The sequence below is a fragment of the Pocillopora verrucosa genome, chromosome 7 (genome assembly GCF_036669915.1).
Source record: "Pocillopora verrucosa isolate sample1 chromosome 7, ASM3666991v2, whole genome shotgun sequence".
NCBI classification, from domain to species: Eukaryota; Metazoa; Cnidaria; class Anthozoa; order Scleractinia; family Pocilloporidae; genus Pocillopora; species Pocillopora verrucosa.
The window spans coordinates 3,936,413-3,949,434 of record NC_089318.1 but is presented as its reverse complement, the minus strand read 5'-3'; the positions used below and the strand labels follow the sequence as shown (position 1 = coordinate 3,949,434).

The window sequence follows — 13,022 nt, the reverse complement described above, 5'->3', positions numbered from 1 at the left end:
ATCGCGATATTACCTAAACGACAACAATGATGAATAGACACCTTCCATACCCACAACAGTAACTCTAAACCAATTTGGCTAACCTGCGAAGGGAATGAGACCCAGTTATTTACAATTTTTGATTCATTTGCAGGTGGCCCCGATGTTTTTCTAGTTTATTGTGACATGACAAATATCCGTCTTATAAGTGGACATCGCAAGGGTATTGTTGCGTTGTAACGTCAAATGGATGCTTTAACCAAGTGGAGAAATTTCTACGACCCTTTCCCCTCGGTGTTGGCTTTCGTTATTATGATTAAATTAGAAGAGGTGCTTTGAACGGTTGTACAAGCGATTATATTCCTTCATGAGATTCTGTTGGCAAGCTACAGATTACGGCTTACGAGTTAGAAGGTCTTCACAAAAGAGAATTCGTCGAGAGTGTTAAAAAAAGGACCCCTGATTATAAAAAAAACGCACACTCGGTTGAAAAGATAAGTGTTCCTGTTAGGCAAAGCACAGATATTGCTGCCGCTGAGGTTGAGAACATGAAGAAGTGGGCGGATAAAAACGAGATGTCTCAATTTTACCAAAACATAGGAAATGTGCATACACGGCAAAACTACTAAGTTATCGCCTTCAGAATTACCAGGAATAAAAGGAAGCCATGGCTAAAAATATTAGGAATCACATTTCAGGAAGATGCTACGAACTGGGACATCCATATCGACGATATGCTATCCAAAGCCAGTAGTTGAATGTACATTCTAAGGGTATGCAAATCCTATGGATCTTCCAAAGATCAACTCAATAATTTGTTTAACTCGCTCGTCATGTCCGTATTCTTGTATGGGATTGAAGTTTGGGGTGCAGCTTACCAGCGAAAATATCTAGACAGAATCGACTGGTTTCTCAAGAAGGCCCTCAGGTTTGGCTTCACCACAAAGAAACAACTGTACTTGACTAAATTAAAGATAGGGACTCTAAGCTTTTTAACAACGTAATCAGTGATGATCATGTACTTCATGATTTTCTACCCCTAAAGAGGAGACGTGTGCCCCGTGAGTCAAGTATGACTTTATATTACCTAGAGTTAAAACCGAACGCTTCAAGCATTGTTTCCTCAATAATTGCCTCTTCAATTAAATTCACCATATATAGGGAACTTCATAATATTACATGTTGCAATGCAACGATTTATACATATTCCTAAATATACTCATAATTTTCTTACTGATATATTGTAAAGTTACACGTTTGTTGTTTCTGATTTATTAAAGACAGATTATCATTTTTATTATTATTATTTTTATTATTAAAAGAATGGAAACATAATTTTTTGAAGCGCTTTCGGCCATTAAATCTTAATCCGTGATTTCATTTAGTATTTGTACTTTAGAGGGGTTTGTTACTGTGGTACTGTAGGAAAAAAACACGTCTATATAATAGAAACTAACTAAATAGTTCAGTTCTTCTGCATGAGTGTAACTTAAGTTGAGGACCTAAGGAACCAAATTTTTATTTAAACGTAGAAAGCTTTCGTCCGAATATCCTCAGTGATACAGGTCTAGTATTTTTACACGGTCTTGCCCTTTTCCAGGACACAATCTCCATCAAACATCCCCGGCAGCTTACTTATCAATTACAGGCAGTTCGAGGTCTGCAGCTGGTAGACTCTCGGTCCCTTCTTCAGAAGAAACCCTTGGTTGTTCAGGGAGAAAACAAAGTCGTCGAAACTACGAATCTGCAGTCGTATATCCTATCACAAGTAAACATGAAAAAAAGGTGTTTTTCAAACTGAAACTTTTTTAGATGAGATCCCTCTGAGAGAATCATTCAAGAAGAAGTGACTGGCAAACCAAGCACTTCAGACACACATTAAATGATTGCGAAACTTCAGGGCGCGCGGCACGCCAGTGGAGCAACCATATTTAAGAAAAAGTACTCTTAACTTGAACTTTGTATCTCCAGATTTAATGGGTGGAAAAAGGCGAAAAACAAAGACACCTTCTTAATCTTATTTGCCTACTTAAATTTCTAAAATCATCGAGAACCCAACGACTCTTGGAATGTAATCTCTTAAGTGCTGATATCAAATATTTTAATGTTAATTATAGAAAGGAGTGCCAGCATTTTGATACATTAGAATCAATGAAAAAATGCGCACAATCTGCTCACGTGAGGAACATGCAGGAAAATATATCCCAAATAAATAGCACCCATATGAGAAGCCGATCTACTCTCGCTCTAATTGCATTCATTTGTTAGAAAATTAATCTTATTAAAGTTAAGTTCTTACTAAAGAAAAGCGTCCCAGTTACCTTCGCAACAATGAAAAGTGAGTTGTATTCCCTCTCTGAAATGCGACTTAGCTCTGCAACGAAGCGTTTTGACTGCAAGATAAAAAGAATTCAGCAATCACGGACTACAACTCCTTCTTAACAAACTGAGACAAAGTCTCCCAAATAAAACCATAACAGGAATGATTCAACAGACCCATAAGGCGAATAATCCATTATTGAGTACCCGTCTCACCGCAAAGAATGGCGTTTGCTCTACCCTTGGTGGCCTAAAATGGAGTTTTCTGTGCGAATTTGATGCTTGTGTGTTAAAAAAAGGGAGTTTATAAGCGAACGAAGGAAAAATGAACGCAGTTAGCTCTTCTGTCAATTATTTAAGACAGACTTTGCTGGGTACGTGACGATGAGTACCGAACCTCCTTTCATACGAAGACTAACCTGTGCTCTTGAGCTCTTTCCGGAGCCATGTTGAGAGCGTTGAAAATCCAGATTTCCAAAGTCGTGGTTAAACGTGTCCAGGAGCTTGTAATTCATGATCTCCACCACATCCTTGCCGTCTTGTTGGCTAGCCTTTTCGCGCATCTCAAGCCGTGATCGTTAGAAATCGCCTCCTTGTACGCGGAATGGCGTTTCTTTCTGTAAGTTTGCAAGAAAAAATTTTTGCGGTTCGATGTTGGGGCATTTCTGTTGGGAGATGTTTTCATTACAAGCAATGACGCAAGCATTGACGGCACAACACATACAAGAAAATAATTAAAAAATCAGTTCAAAACAAATAACATTAATTGGCACACATAGAATGGAGTTTTTTAGTAGAATGATGGTAGCAAATTTTTGCAGTGTTTTCTTTTGATAGAGTCTTATTTCTGCGGAAAACCGAAGACTATAAACAAGCGAAGAGGTAAATACCTTCTTCATCCTTTCAGCCTTTTTAGTGCACTGAGACCTGCATTCTCGGCGGTACATCTTGTTTAATCAAGGCTTTTGTTTGTGTGCGCGGTCGCGTGTGCGACAATTCTGCTTTTGTTGATTAACGGTAAACTAAAATCAATACGCGACTTTTTCGCTTTTTTGTAAGTTTATGAAAGAATTTACAATAAACTTGACCGATCTTTACTCCCCAAACAACGGTGCGCCTTATAACCAAGTATTTTAGCGATTTTCTCAGTTTGAAAACATGCAATAATGAAGTTGCCGAATTGGGGGTGCGTCTTATAGCCGAGTGCGCCTTATAACCGAATAACTACGGTAATAACTACTATAATAGCTCTCGGATATTTCTACGCGCGCTCTCTACACTGTTATCTACAAAAAATTTCCTATGGTACTGACAAGGAGACATCGTTAAACAATCAAGAGCTTCTTTAAATGGTGATGATGATATCTATCTTTCTCGTTACTTTAATGCTTGATTCAACAGTAAGACTTTATGGCGCAATTAATGTTTATACCTGAGTGAGTCTTATGAGTGACTCAAGTTGCCTGATTGTGATAGGAGTACTATCCGCACTGTGATGCTGTTGTCTTAAGTCCAAATAAAAATTCTACAGAAGAAACATAACTAAGTCAGCGACAAATGAATCGGAAAACATGAAAAAAAGATTAAAACTTCGAAGGGATTTTAGCCCGTAGTTCCTCGATACCCGTTGGCACTACTTCAACTAGGTTACAAAGCCACCTTAAATCTCTTTCTAGGCTTTACCTGATAAGAATACTAACTTTTCTCTGGTTTTTTCCACTGTTCACATCGACGCTGTTTTTGATTTAGTGGTTCATTTCGAGACCGAATGCTTCTTCGATCGTTTTGATGCAAATTTACCTCAGAGGACCTCTTGACTCGCATGCAAATTTGGTTAGTAACTCGTGCAGTAAGAGATGCCCTCTTATGTAGGTAGTAAACCTAGAAATGGATAACTCGCTATAATGGGTTCTTTTTGACATACTAAGCGGTCAGATAACAAGCGACGCACTGTGGAAGTAAGGTGAGGTATTTTTTTGGAGAATTTGACCATATTTTTTTCGTTCCTAAGAGCGGTCGTAAATATTCCCAGACAAACTCTTATAATATCGTGGTTATCTGAGCAATTAGTTGATTTGATGTATCTTTGATCAAATACCGCAAACCACGAGGATGAAACCTCATTCTTGTCGTCATGACAGTTTGGGAGTTGTCTTGTCAAACAAAACGGTCCAATGGGTTAATTCAACGTCATCAAAGACCCACATTTCCCTTTTTATTGAAAACCGTAAACCACGTGGATAAAACCTCATTGGCTGTCATTATGATTGTATGGGAGGTTTCTTTTCAAATAAAACAGCCTCTCCCTAGTTTAATTTTGCACATCGATACTATTCCTAGTCTAAGAAAGATCTGTGCAAGCCTCAGACCAACGAAAATATGCAGTGTGACTGGGTGCCCATACAAACTGATAGCCTAGGCAAACTTCCAGGATTCCACGAATCTGAGATTACCTACTCGTTCGATCTCCCTGAAATTCCAGCCGAAGCAAAAGAGGTCCTCGTTTATACATTCATGACTACGATCGGAAATGGTTCCTTTCAGCGAGGCTACTACGAGATTTTCACGAGTGGCGGTGGCAAGGATTTCAAGCAGTACATGAACGTAGCCACTGGCGATGGCATCAACATTGTCAACTCCATCAACGCATGGTTTCCTGTCAAGGATAAGAGGGAGTTGAAAGTGAAGTTGTATCACCCCACGAGTCTGAAAAGTAAGAAAAAGCACATTGCAGGCGAGCTGGAAGCCCAGGAATGGAGTGATGTGTACATCATCGGTTACAGAACCTGAAGTTCAACTAGACTCTAGCACTTTCTGGTGGAGCACCATGCCTTTGACATTTAGCACGTAGACATATTTAAAGTGCGCATTTAAGGAGAGAACATAACTTGGTTTTTCAATTTTTGTGTTGTAGATTTTGAAATGTTTGTCAAGGGTTAAATTAAGCTTAATAAAGAACGCTAATGTAGGAGTAAATGCGTTTTCAATTTTGTATGATCTTACACAAAGAGGGACGAACCGTAATAATTGAAGTGAAGACTGGTTAGTTGGATACCTTAGCTGATATCCCTAGCCTTGTCTCTTGTGGTCAAGCTATGACTGATGTTGCATGGATGATGGTAAATTATGACCTCTTAAATCTTGACAAGGTGGGGACTGATGCACGACTTACTAACCAAATTTGCATGCGAGTCAAGAGGTCCTCAGTACGTGCTTGCCCTATATAAGTTCTATTGAGCCGCTATACACTCAAAAAGCTAGAGTTGCTCTCGGCTGCGCCTCGAGCTACTCTTACGCATTTTTCGTGCTTTCTAAACTTCCCGCGTGCATCCATAACTCGACGCTAAGCATGAACAAATTCTTAAATTTAGTATGTTCGAAACCTCTTTTTCTCAGAGGTGACTTAAGGTGTAAACAAGTAGTACTTTTCATCCTCCGCACCGAATTTATGATCAGGTAACTTATACGAATAGCACCCAGCTCCTTTAAAAACTACTTTTAACAATATTGTGCTTTGGATAAAAGTCATGCGCGCCAATTTGTTATTCAATTAGTATTTAGCTTGTTTCCGGAACCTCTCAAGTGATATACGACATGAGGTCTGGATAGAAGCAGATACATGACGAGCCAGAGCAAACCGGATGTTAAAAAAATTCGTGGGGTTTGGTTGCTATGGTGTGACGTCATGATCCAGCTCAGTAGCTATCATCGCTCTCGATTTGTGGTTTCAACAGGGGAGCGTTCGGTGATTACATTAACACCGTTGTGTACAACCTCAAATGGCGTCAATCCTGTTTATTTTGAGGGGCTGGATTTTTCTTTTGACATTTCTTGAGGTTGAATTTCAGACATTACTCACAAGAGCGGGAAATTTGTTCTCATTTCGATCAGGTGCTGTGCGGCATGGATGCCTTTGATATTCGAAGAGCTGAATTGCTGCACTCCACGAGCGATTCGAGGGACTGGTATCTCCTGAATTCCAAAATATGCGGCATTCCTGTAGGAAAATTCATGTCGAGTAGCCCTTTGGTGTCAAGCTTTCCAAAAGAATTTAACACAGTGCAACTCTCGAATCTTAAAAATGGCGGGCACTTGGATCGACGACTAGTTCACAAAGAAGAGGTATTCATAGCCTCTTCTTTCGGCGTTGTTTCCGCGATACTTCGGCAAAAACTAAAAGCGGGCGAAGAAGAAAAGTACAGTTGGTTGGTTGATGGCATCAAAAGCCTAAATATTGGCCAAGATAATGAAGATTGCCAAACAGCGACTGACACACGTGACAACAACAAGGACAAAATTCATGACCCTGTACAAACAGTATTTGGAGTCGATTCAAGGTCAGCCATATCCATAGAGGATATCGAGAAGAGTCAAGATGAAAATCTTAAGCTTAAGGCTGAACTTGAAGTTGTGCTTTCCCAGTTAGAGATGAGTGAAAAACGGCAGTCAATGGACGCTGAGCTCAGGCACACAGGACCCGGCAAAGGACAACCCGGACAGTACAAGCGATATGTGGACCTTGATCGGCGATGTTTGCGATAAGTTCCAGGTGCCTCTTGCATCTTTATTCGCCGATCAGGTGGACCAGAATGTTGAAGTGGCTAAAGTGATGAGCGATATCGCAGAACAGCTGCTGAGAAAAAAAGACCCGAAGCAAGCCCTGGAAGCAATACTGGGGGACAGTGCCCCAAAATTCTTTAAATCCCTTCGTGCGCCCGATTGGACGTTGCTTTACTTCAAGCTGCAGTCCCGGATCCCAGACCAAGGATGGCAAACCTTGTTGAACTTTACAAAGTTAGGGCGAACTAAGGTAAATCATTTTATCTTTTTCAAATCATTTTGTATTGCCAGTTAGTGTGTTTGATTAAATTGGTGAGTGGGGAAAATCTGCCACCCCTGTATTTAAATTCTGGTCAACTTTATCCGTTTCTTTTGGAGGTCAAAATTTATTTAATTATGATATAATAAAACAATATACCGATGCAAAGTACAAAGATAAATAGAAAAATAACAAACAGAAATATTGTTTTTCCTCTTTCTTTTTTTATTGCTAAACTTTGTCAAGGGCATGGCTGGAGGGGTTCCTGAGGTGCCCCTGACCCCCCACCCCCCTTTCACCTTTGTAAAAGTGTCTACCCTATAGCAATTGCAAATTGTGAGGAAAACAGGTGATAATAATAATATTTAGGTCTTCAATGGCTAAAATATCACATTAAGAAATGCATTTAGCAGACTGCTAAATGCGCTATTATGATTTCATAATTCAATGCCCATCATTAAGTTAGGAGTTCAATTAAATGAGTTTAAACTGTTTTTTTTTTCTGTAGGATCAATGTTGAAGCCCTAATAAAGGAAATCAATGCCCAAAAAAATGCCATCAAGAAAAATGGAATAACTATTGATGGAAGACACTTTAAAGTCAAATTTACAGGTGATTAAATATACTTTCCTAGGCCACTGTAGGGCCAAGGAAAAATATCCAGCTTATTGCTGGAGTTCCTTTATATATTGAAGTTATATTTATTTTCAGAATTACATGTATTTCTTTCTTCTGCTTGCTATTAAAACATATAGTATAATAATAATATTGTAGAATACCTCCATCTGCTGAATTTGTAAGTGCCTAATGTTTCACGTGAGCACTGGACTCCAGATCAAGCAGTCCGGATTGAAACCCTAGCCGAGGCCATTGTGTTGTGTTCCTGGGCAAGACATTCAACTTTCACAGTGCTTCTCTCCACCCACAAATGATATAAATATATATTTGTGTGTATCAATTGGCAAATTTAATGCTGGGCAGGGATAACTCTTTTATTGACCAGCATCCCATCCAGGGTGCAGTAGAAATACTCCTAGTCCCTTAGTGGTACTGAAATCCGGATAAGCTTTGACGCTGGTGGGTGACTTCTGGGCCCAAACCCAGACCTTACCTTACTTAATAAGGGAGACATAGTGATCTGCATTGTAATTATTAGTGGTGAGTGTGCTGAACTTGAGATCTAGTGATCTGGGTTTCAAGTCCTGGCCAGAGTAATTGTGTTGTATTCATAGGCAATACTCACAGTGTCTGAGCTCAGGGGATTGAAAAAGTACCAGTGAACTTAATCCTGGCATGTATAACCCTTTGATGGGCTAGCGCCCCATCCGGGTGCGCATAGAAATACTCTTGTCACTTTATGCTCCTGAATCCAAGGTAAGGGTACAAAGCCTGATGGGCCACTATAGGCTTGAATGGCCCTTTACCTACTGCTAAATTACCGACTCCATCACCTTAAAAAAAACAAGACTTAAGAATCAATTTCCTCATTTTCTTCTTGGATGTGTTCCTAAAGATTGTAACCATCTGCATTTCTAAGTCAGGCTGTAGAAATGCTGATGACAGTAAATGCAGACTGATTAATTAAAATAAAAGGCATTTTGGGATGTGATCCCAGAAGAAGCCTGTTAATGGACATTAAAATCATATTTGTTAATGTCGGGATGTGACATTCAAGAAAATTTAATTATTCATCTTGTTTTTTTATGACAGTTACGCTTGATTACAAGGCATTGATAATGCTTATCAAACGAAAGAGTAAAGATAATGAGTCAGATGAAGAAATGGAAGGTCTATGTCAGAGAGGGTTGGACACAGAGTGCTGTATGTTCTGTAAAGTTATACGGGTAAGTTATCACAGAAGTATCCATGAAATGTAGTTCCTATGTCACTGGATGTGCACAAGTCATTTTATAATAGTGTTTTCACTGTAAGTTTTGGTATATGGGTAATTAAAATTCATACTCAACTTCAACTTCTTCACAGTTTTTAATTGTATCAAGCTTGTTAAGGATACTATTATAGACAAAGGATTCAATTTCAATTCAATCAATTATCAATTACTTTGATTGTGTGCCTATTTATGGACGTAGTTACAATTTTTTTTCTGTTTTCCTATTGGCTTGTAATCAGATCCTTTAGTGTCACCTCACATTTTCCATAAGATTTTGACTTCTTGTCCATTGTTTGCTTTGTTTGTTGTCTTGATTCATAATCTTTGGCACGAGTGGGACCGATATTTTATGATCGTTTATAAATCGTTGTTAACCGTAATCCTTGGTTTCCTTGTTTTGTGGTTCCTTGATGTCGACCTGTAAAATAGTCCTGTTACTCAGCAAACATACCTTAGCGATACCCCTTGAATTTTTGTCTTGTCTTGTTGCAAGCTGTCACTATCTGGTAAACAATAAAATATCGTTCTCTATTTTATTGCAGGGATGTGCATGTCCAGGGGTTGAACGTGGTGAATCCTGTGCAGAATGCTTTATCAAGAGCAAGGCAAATGTTGGAGGGTCAGTAAGCCCATTTAATTTTTTAATGCAATCATTTTACAAGGGCAGCTGTATGTTATTTATGTGTTTTTGGTTATGTGATTAATTTTTTTGTACACACCTCAGACTTTAGACATGCATCTATGTATTAAATTTTGATTACAAAACTATTTTCAGTAAACAAGTATTTTATTAATCCCTGTTTAGCCTTCTCCATTATACCTTACATTAATTTTCTATGGTTGTAGATATAAGCGTTATTGTCCTTAGAGAAACTGCAGACAACTTCCTAGGAATTAGCTTGACTGTAATTGTGCATAATTACAATCTGGCATAATTGTAATTACATTATATGCACAGGAGAAACTGATAAATACCTAAGCTTGATAATGTTTAGGTATAAAATAAAAGGTCAACTTTCAGTAATTTTTGATATTACTTCTCCTTTGCTAATATTTTAGATGGAAGGGTGTTAGGGATGACTTGCTGTTTCTCCTTGAAGAAGAGTTGTATGATGTAAACCTATGCGCTCTTCATTGCAAGCTGCGGAATACAGAGCAGTTGCTATGTTCACTGGGAATGTTTGCGTATGAGTATGGGAGCCTTAAAAATTGCAATGCTGTTTTAGCCGAGTATGGACCAGACAGTATGAAGGGAAGGGACAGAATCGTAGTAAAGACAAAGCCTGGCCAGGAAAGTGGTATTGAGCGGCACATCATTCAAGTGTTGTCATTCTCAGGTATACAGTCATACATCAGATTGATGCAAACAGCTATTGTGACAGTCACTTTTTCTACAAAAGACTCCAACAGAGTAAATAAGCGTACTTCATTGACCATAAAATTCAAGAATGTTTTTTTTCCTCTCCCTCTTTTCCCTTGGCCAAGTGCTAATACCAAGCCAATGTAGCTAAACAAGTCATGCAACATAAATACAACAACCAACACACAACTAGGAAAGTAAATTATGTTGTATTTAATGCCATATCTTTAATACTATAATTAATGTATTGTTTTCTTCAAGCTTTTAGAACAAAAAGACTATTCCTTACTTAGTGTGGTTGTCAAAGCTGATAACAATAACTAACAATCATACAGAAAAATGAAAAGCTATAGTAACCATGAACTATTGTTAACTGAACAACTTTTAATCCCCACCCCCAGCCTAAGGTGATTTAACAACTTTAGCAGTATTTACTAAAGCGTGATCTTTGTATCGTTTTTAGGTTCAACAGAACGCAGGTTTCTTGAGAACATTGAAGAAATTGTCACCCAGTCACTGCCATTAGAAAACCTGAGAAGGTTTTTTAAAGACAAAGATGTTGCTGAAACATACTTATTAAATCAGATTACATTCTGTGAGGAAATGATCCAGGTAAACTTCCAAGGAGTTAGGAAAAAGAGGAACACTGACTTAGTGTGATAAGGAAAGTGAACAATATTGTTGCACATGAAAAGTAACTAAGGAATTTTACCAAAGAACAATGCAGGAGTAAGAAAAGTCTGGTTCACTTTTCATTTTTTCAGCAGATCTACTTGTTCATTATCTAGATTGAAATCATTGTGTTACATAAACTTTTAAGCCTAAGCTTCAGTTACGAGATCTTCCTTTTTCAGCATAAATCTTTGATTTCTTCAGAATACCAGTAGAGACCCTCAAATGTTATATGTCCTCTCTGGTTCACCCAGGTTGAAGTCCTGGCATAGTTGTATGCCTGAGTGCTTCTGGGATATATAACATAATAAGTATTTTGGTTCGCACATGGTAAATCGAAGTTCTAGCAAGTGTAATACATCCTCTTTGGTTCACCCAGGTTGAAGTCCTGGCATAGTTGTATGCCTGAGTGCTTCTGGGATATATAACATAATAAGTATTTTGGTTCGCACAAGATATTGAAGTTCTAGCAAGTGTTATATATCCTCTTTGGTTCACCCAGGTTGAAGTCCTGGCATAATTGTATGCCTGAGTGCTTCTGGGATATATAACATGAGCAGTACTTTTGGTTCGCACATGGTATCGAAGTTCTAGCAAGTGTTATATATCCTCTCTGGTTCACCCAGGTTGAAGTCCTGGCATAATTGTATGCCTGAGTGCTTCTGGAATATATAACATGAGCAGTACTTTTGGTTCGCACATGGTATCGAAGTTCTAGCAAGTGTTATATATCCTCTCTGGTTCACCCAGGTTGAAGTCCTGGCATAATTGTATACCTGAGTGCTTCTGGAATATATAACATGAGCAGTACTTTTGGTTCGCACATGGTATCGAAGTTCTAGCAAGTGTTATATATCCTCTCTGGTTCACCCAGGTTGAAGTCCTGGCATAATTGTATACCTGAGTGCTTCTGGAATATATAACATGAGCAGTACTTTTGGTTCGCACATGGTATCGAAGTTCTAGCAAGTGTTATATATCCTCTCTGGTTCACCCAGGTTGAAGTCCTGGCATAATTGTATACCTGAGTGCTTCTGGAATATATAACATGAGCAGTACTTTTGGTTCGCACATGGTATCGAAGTTCTAGCAAGTGTTATATATCCTCTCTGGTTCACCCAGGTTGAAGTCCTGGCATAATTGTATACCTGAGTGCTTCTGGAATATATAACATGAGCAGTACTTTTGGTTCGCACATGGTATCGAAGTTCTAGCAAGTGTTATATATCCTCTCTGGTTCACCCAGGTTGAAGTCCTGGCATAATTGTATACCTGAGTGCTTCTGGAATATATAACATGAGCAGTACTTTTGGTTCGCACATGGTATCGAAGTTCTAGCAAGTGTTATATATCCTCTCTGGTTCACCCAGGTTTAAGTCCTGGCATAATTGTATGTGCTTCTGGGATATCTAACATCGGCATCACGACATCACGTCAACGTGAATTTTGGAGACATGCATGCCGAAAGATTTGGTAAGTGTTTATTATTATTGTATTTGGTTATGCCTACAAGTCCAAGGTGTGCTATGCTTATTATTTATTGTTAGAGTGCCATTTTTTTTTCTCAAGAGTACATATATCTGACTTTCAAAATCCCACTGGTCTAACAAAACTTTTTATGATTATTTTGATTCTAGTTCTCAAATTTATTTTTAAATTTCATCCTGTCGTATGTGTAGCAACTGAACTAAATGAGAAATTGTTTCTAATCTACAGCATTATGTTGAGCAATTAATTTTGTTACTTAAATGTTTGACCACAGTTTGCAGTTTTGTCAAACATGACCAAACTGGCTGGCATTTTCCTTATGACCGACTGTCAGTTCTAGCTCATGATTTCTTATATAATACTGGTAAATTCTCAGTCATATTGATCATTGAAGTGCTTGCCATATGCACTATTCCTTGTGTTGTCCTTTATGTGAATCGCATACTTATGTTATCACTGCAACACACTTATTAAAATTATTGCATCTGATGTTT

At 38.4% G+C, this 13,022-nt stretch overlaps 3 protein-coding genes across 4 annotated transcripts; 2 read left to right on the top strand and 1 right to left on the bottom strand.

Moving 5' to 3' along the window:
- Positions 1–53: 53 nt before the first annotated feature.
- Positions 54–4,314, bottom strand: LOC131789101 (DNA helicase MCM8-like). 2 transcript variants are annotated; one of them, XM_066169635.1, is made up of 5 exons: positions 3,982–4,314; positions 3,731–3,823; positions 2,718–2,915; positions 2,301–2,372; positions 54–1,738 (listed from the first exon to the last, which is right to left on the bottom strand). In XM_066169635.1, the coding sequence occupies exons 3-5, from the start codon at positions 2,859–2,861 to the stop codon at positions 1,622–1,624; spliced, it is 333 nt and encodes a 110-aa protein (XP_066025732.1). In that variant the 5' UTR covers positions 2,862–2,915; positions 3,731–3,823; positions 3,982–4,314; the 3' UTR covers positions 54–1,621. The 2 variants fall into 2 exon arrangements, with proteins under 2 accessions (XP_066025732.1, XP_066025731.1); XM_066169634.1 differs by having other exon boundaries at positions 3,999–4,314.
- A 1,714-nt stretch (positions 4,315–6,028) lies between these two features.
- LOC136282258 (uncharacterized) lies at positions 6,029–12,401 on the top strand. Its single transcript, XM_066169629.1, has 3 exons — positions 6,029–6,810; positions 6,848–7,108; positions 11,543–12,401. The coding sequence occupies exons 1-3, from the start codon at positions 6,202–6,204 to the stop codon at positions 11,558–11,560; spliced, it is 888 nt and encodes a 295-aa protein (XP_066025726.1). The 5' UTR covers positions 6,029–6,201; the 3' UTR covers positions 11,561–12,401.
- LOC131789563 (uncharacterized) lies at positions 7,426–11,028 on the top strand. Its single transcript, XM_066169632.1, has 6 exons — positions 7,426–7,466; positions 7,626–7,729; positions 8,828–8,961; positions 9,551–9,627; positions 10,068–10,345; positions 10,832–11,028. Exons 3-6 carry the CDS (start codon positions 8,854–8,856, stop codon positions 11,026–11,028), a joined length of 660 nt encoding a protein of 219 aa, XP_066025729.1. The 5' UTR covers positions 7,426–7,466; positions 7,626–7,729; positions 8,828–8,853.
- Positions 12,402–13,022: the final 621 nt, after the last annotated feature.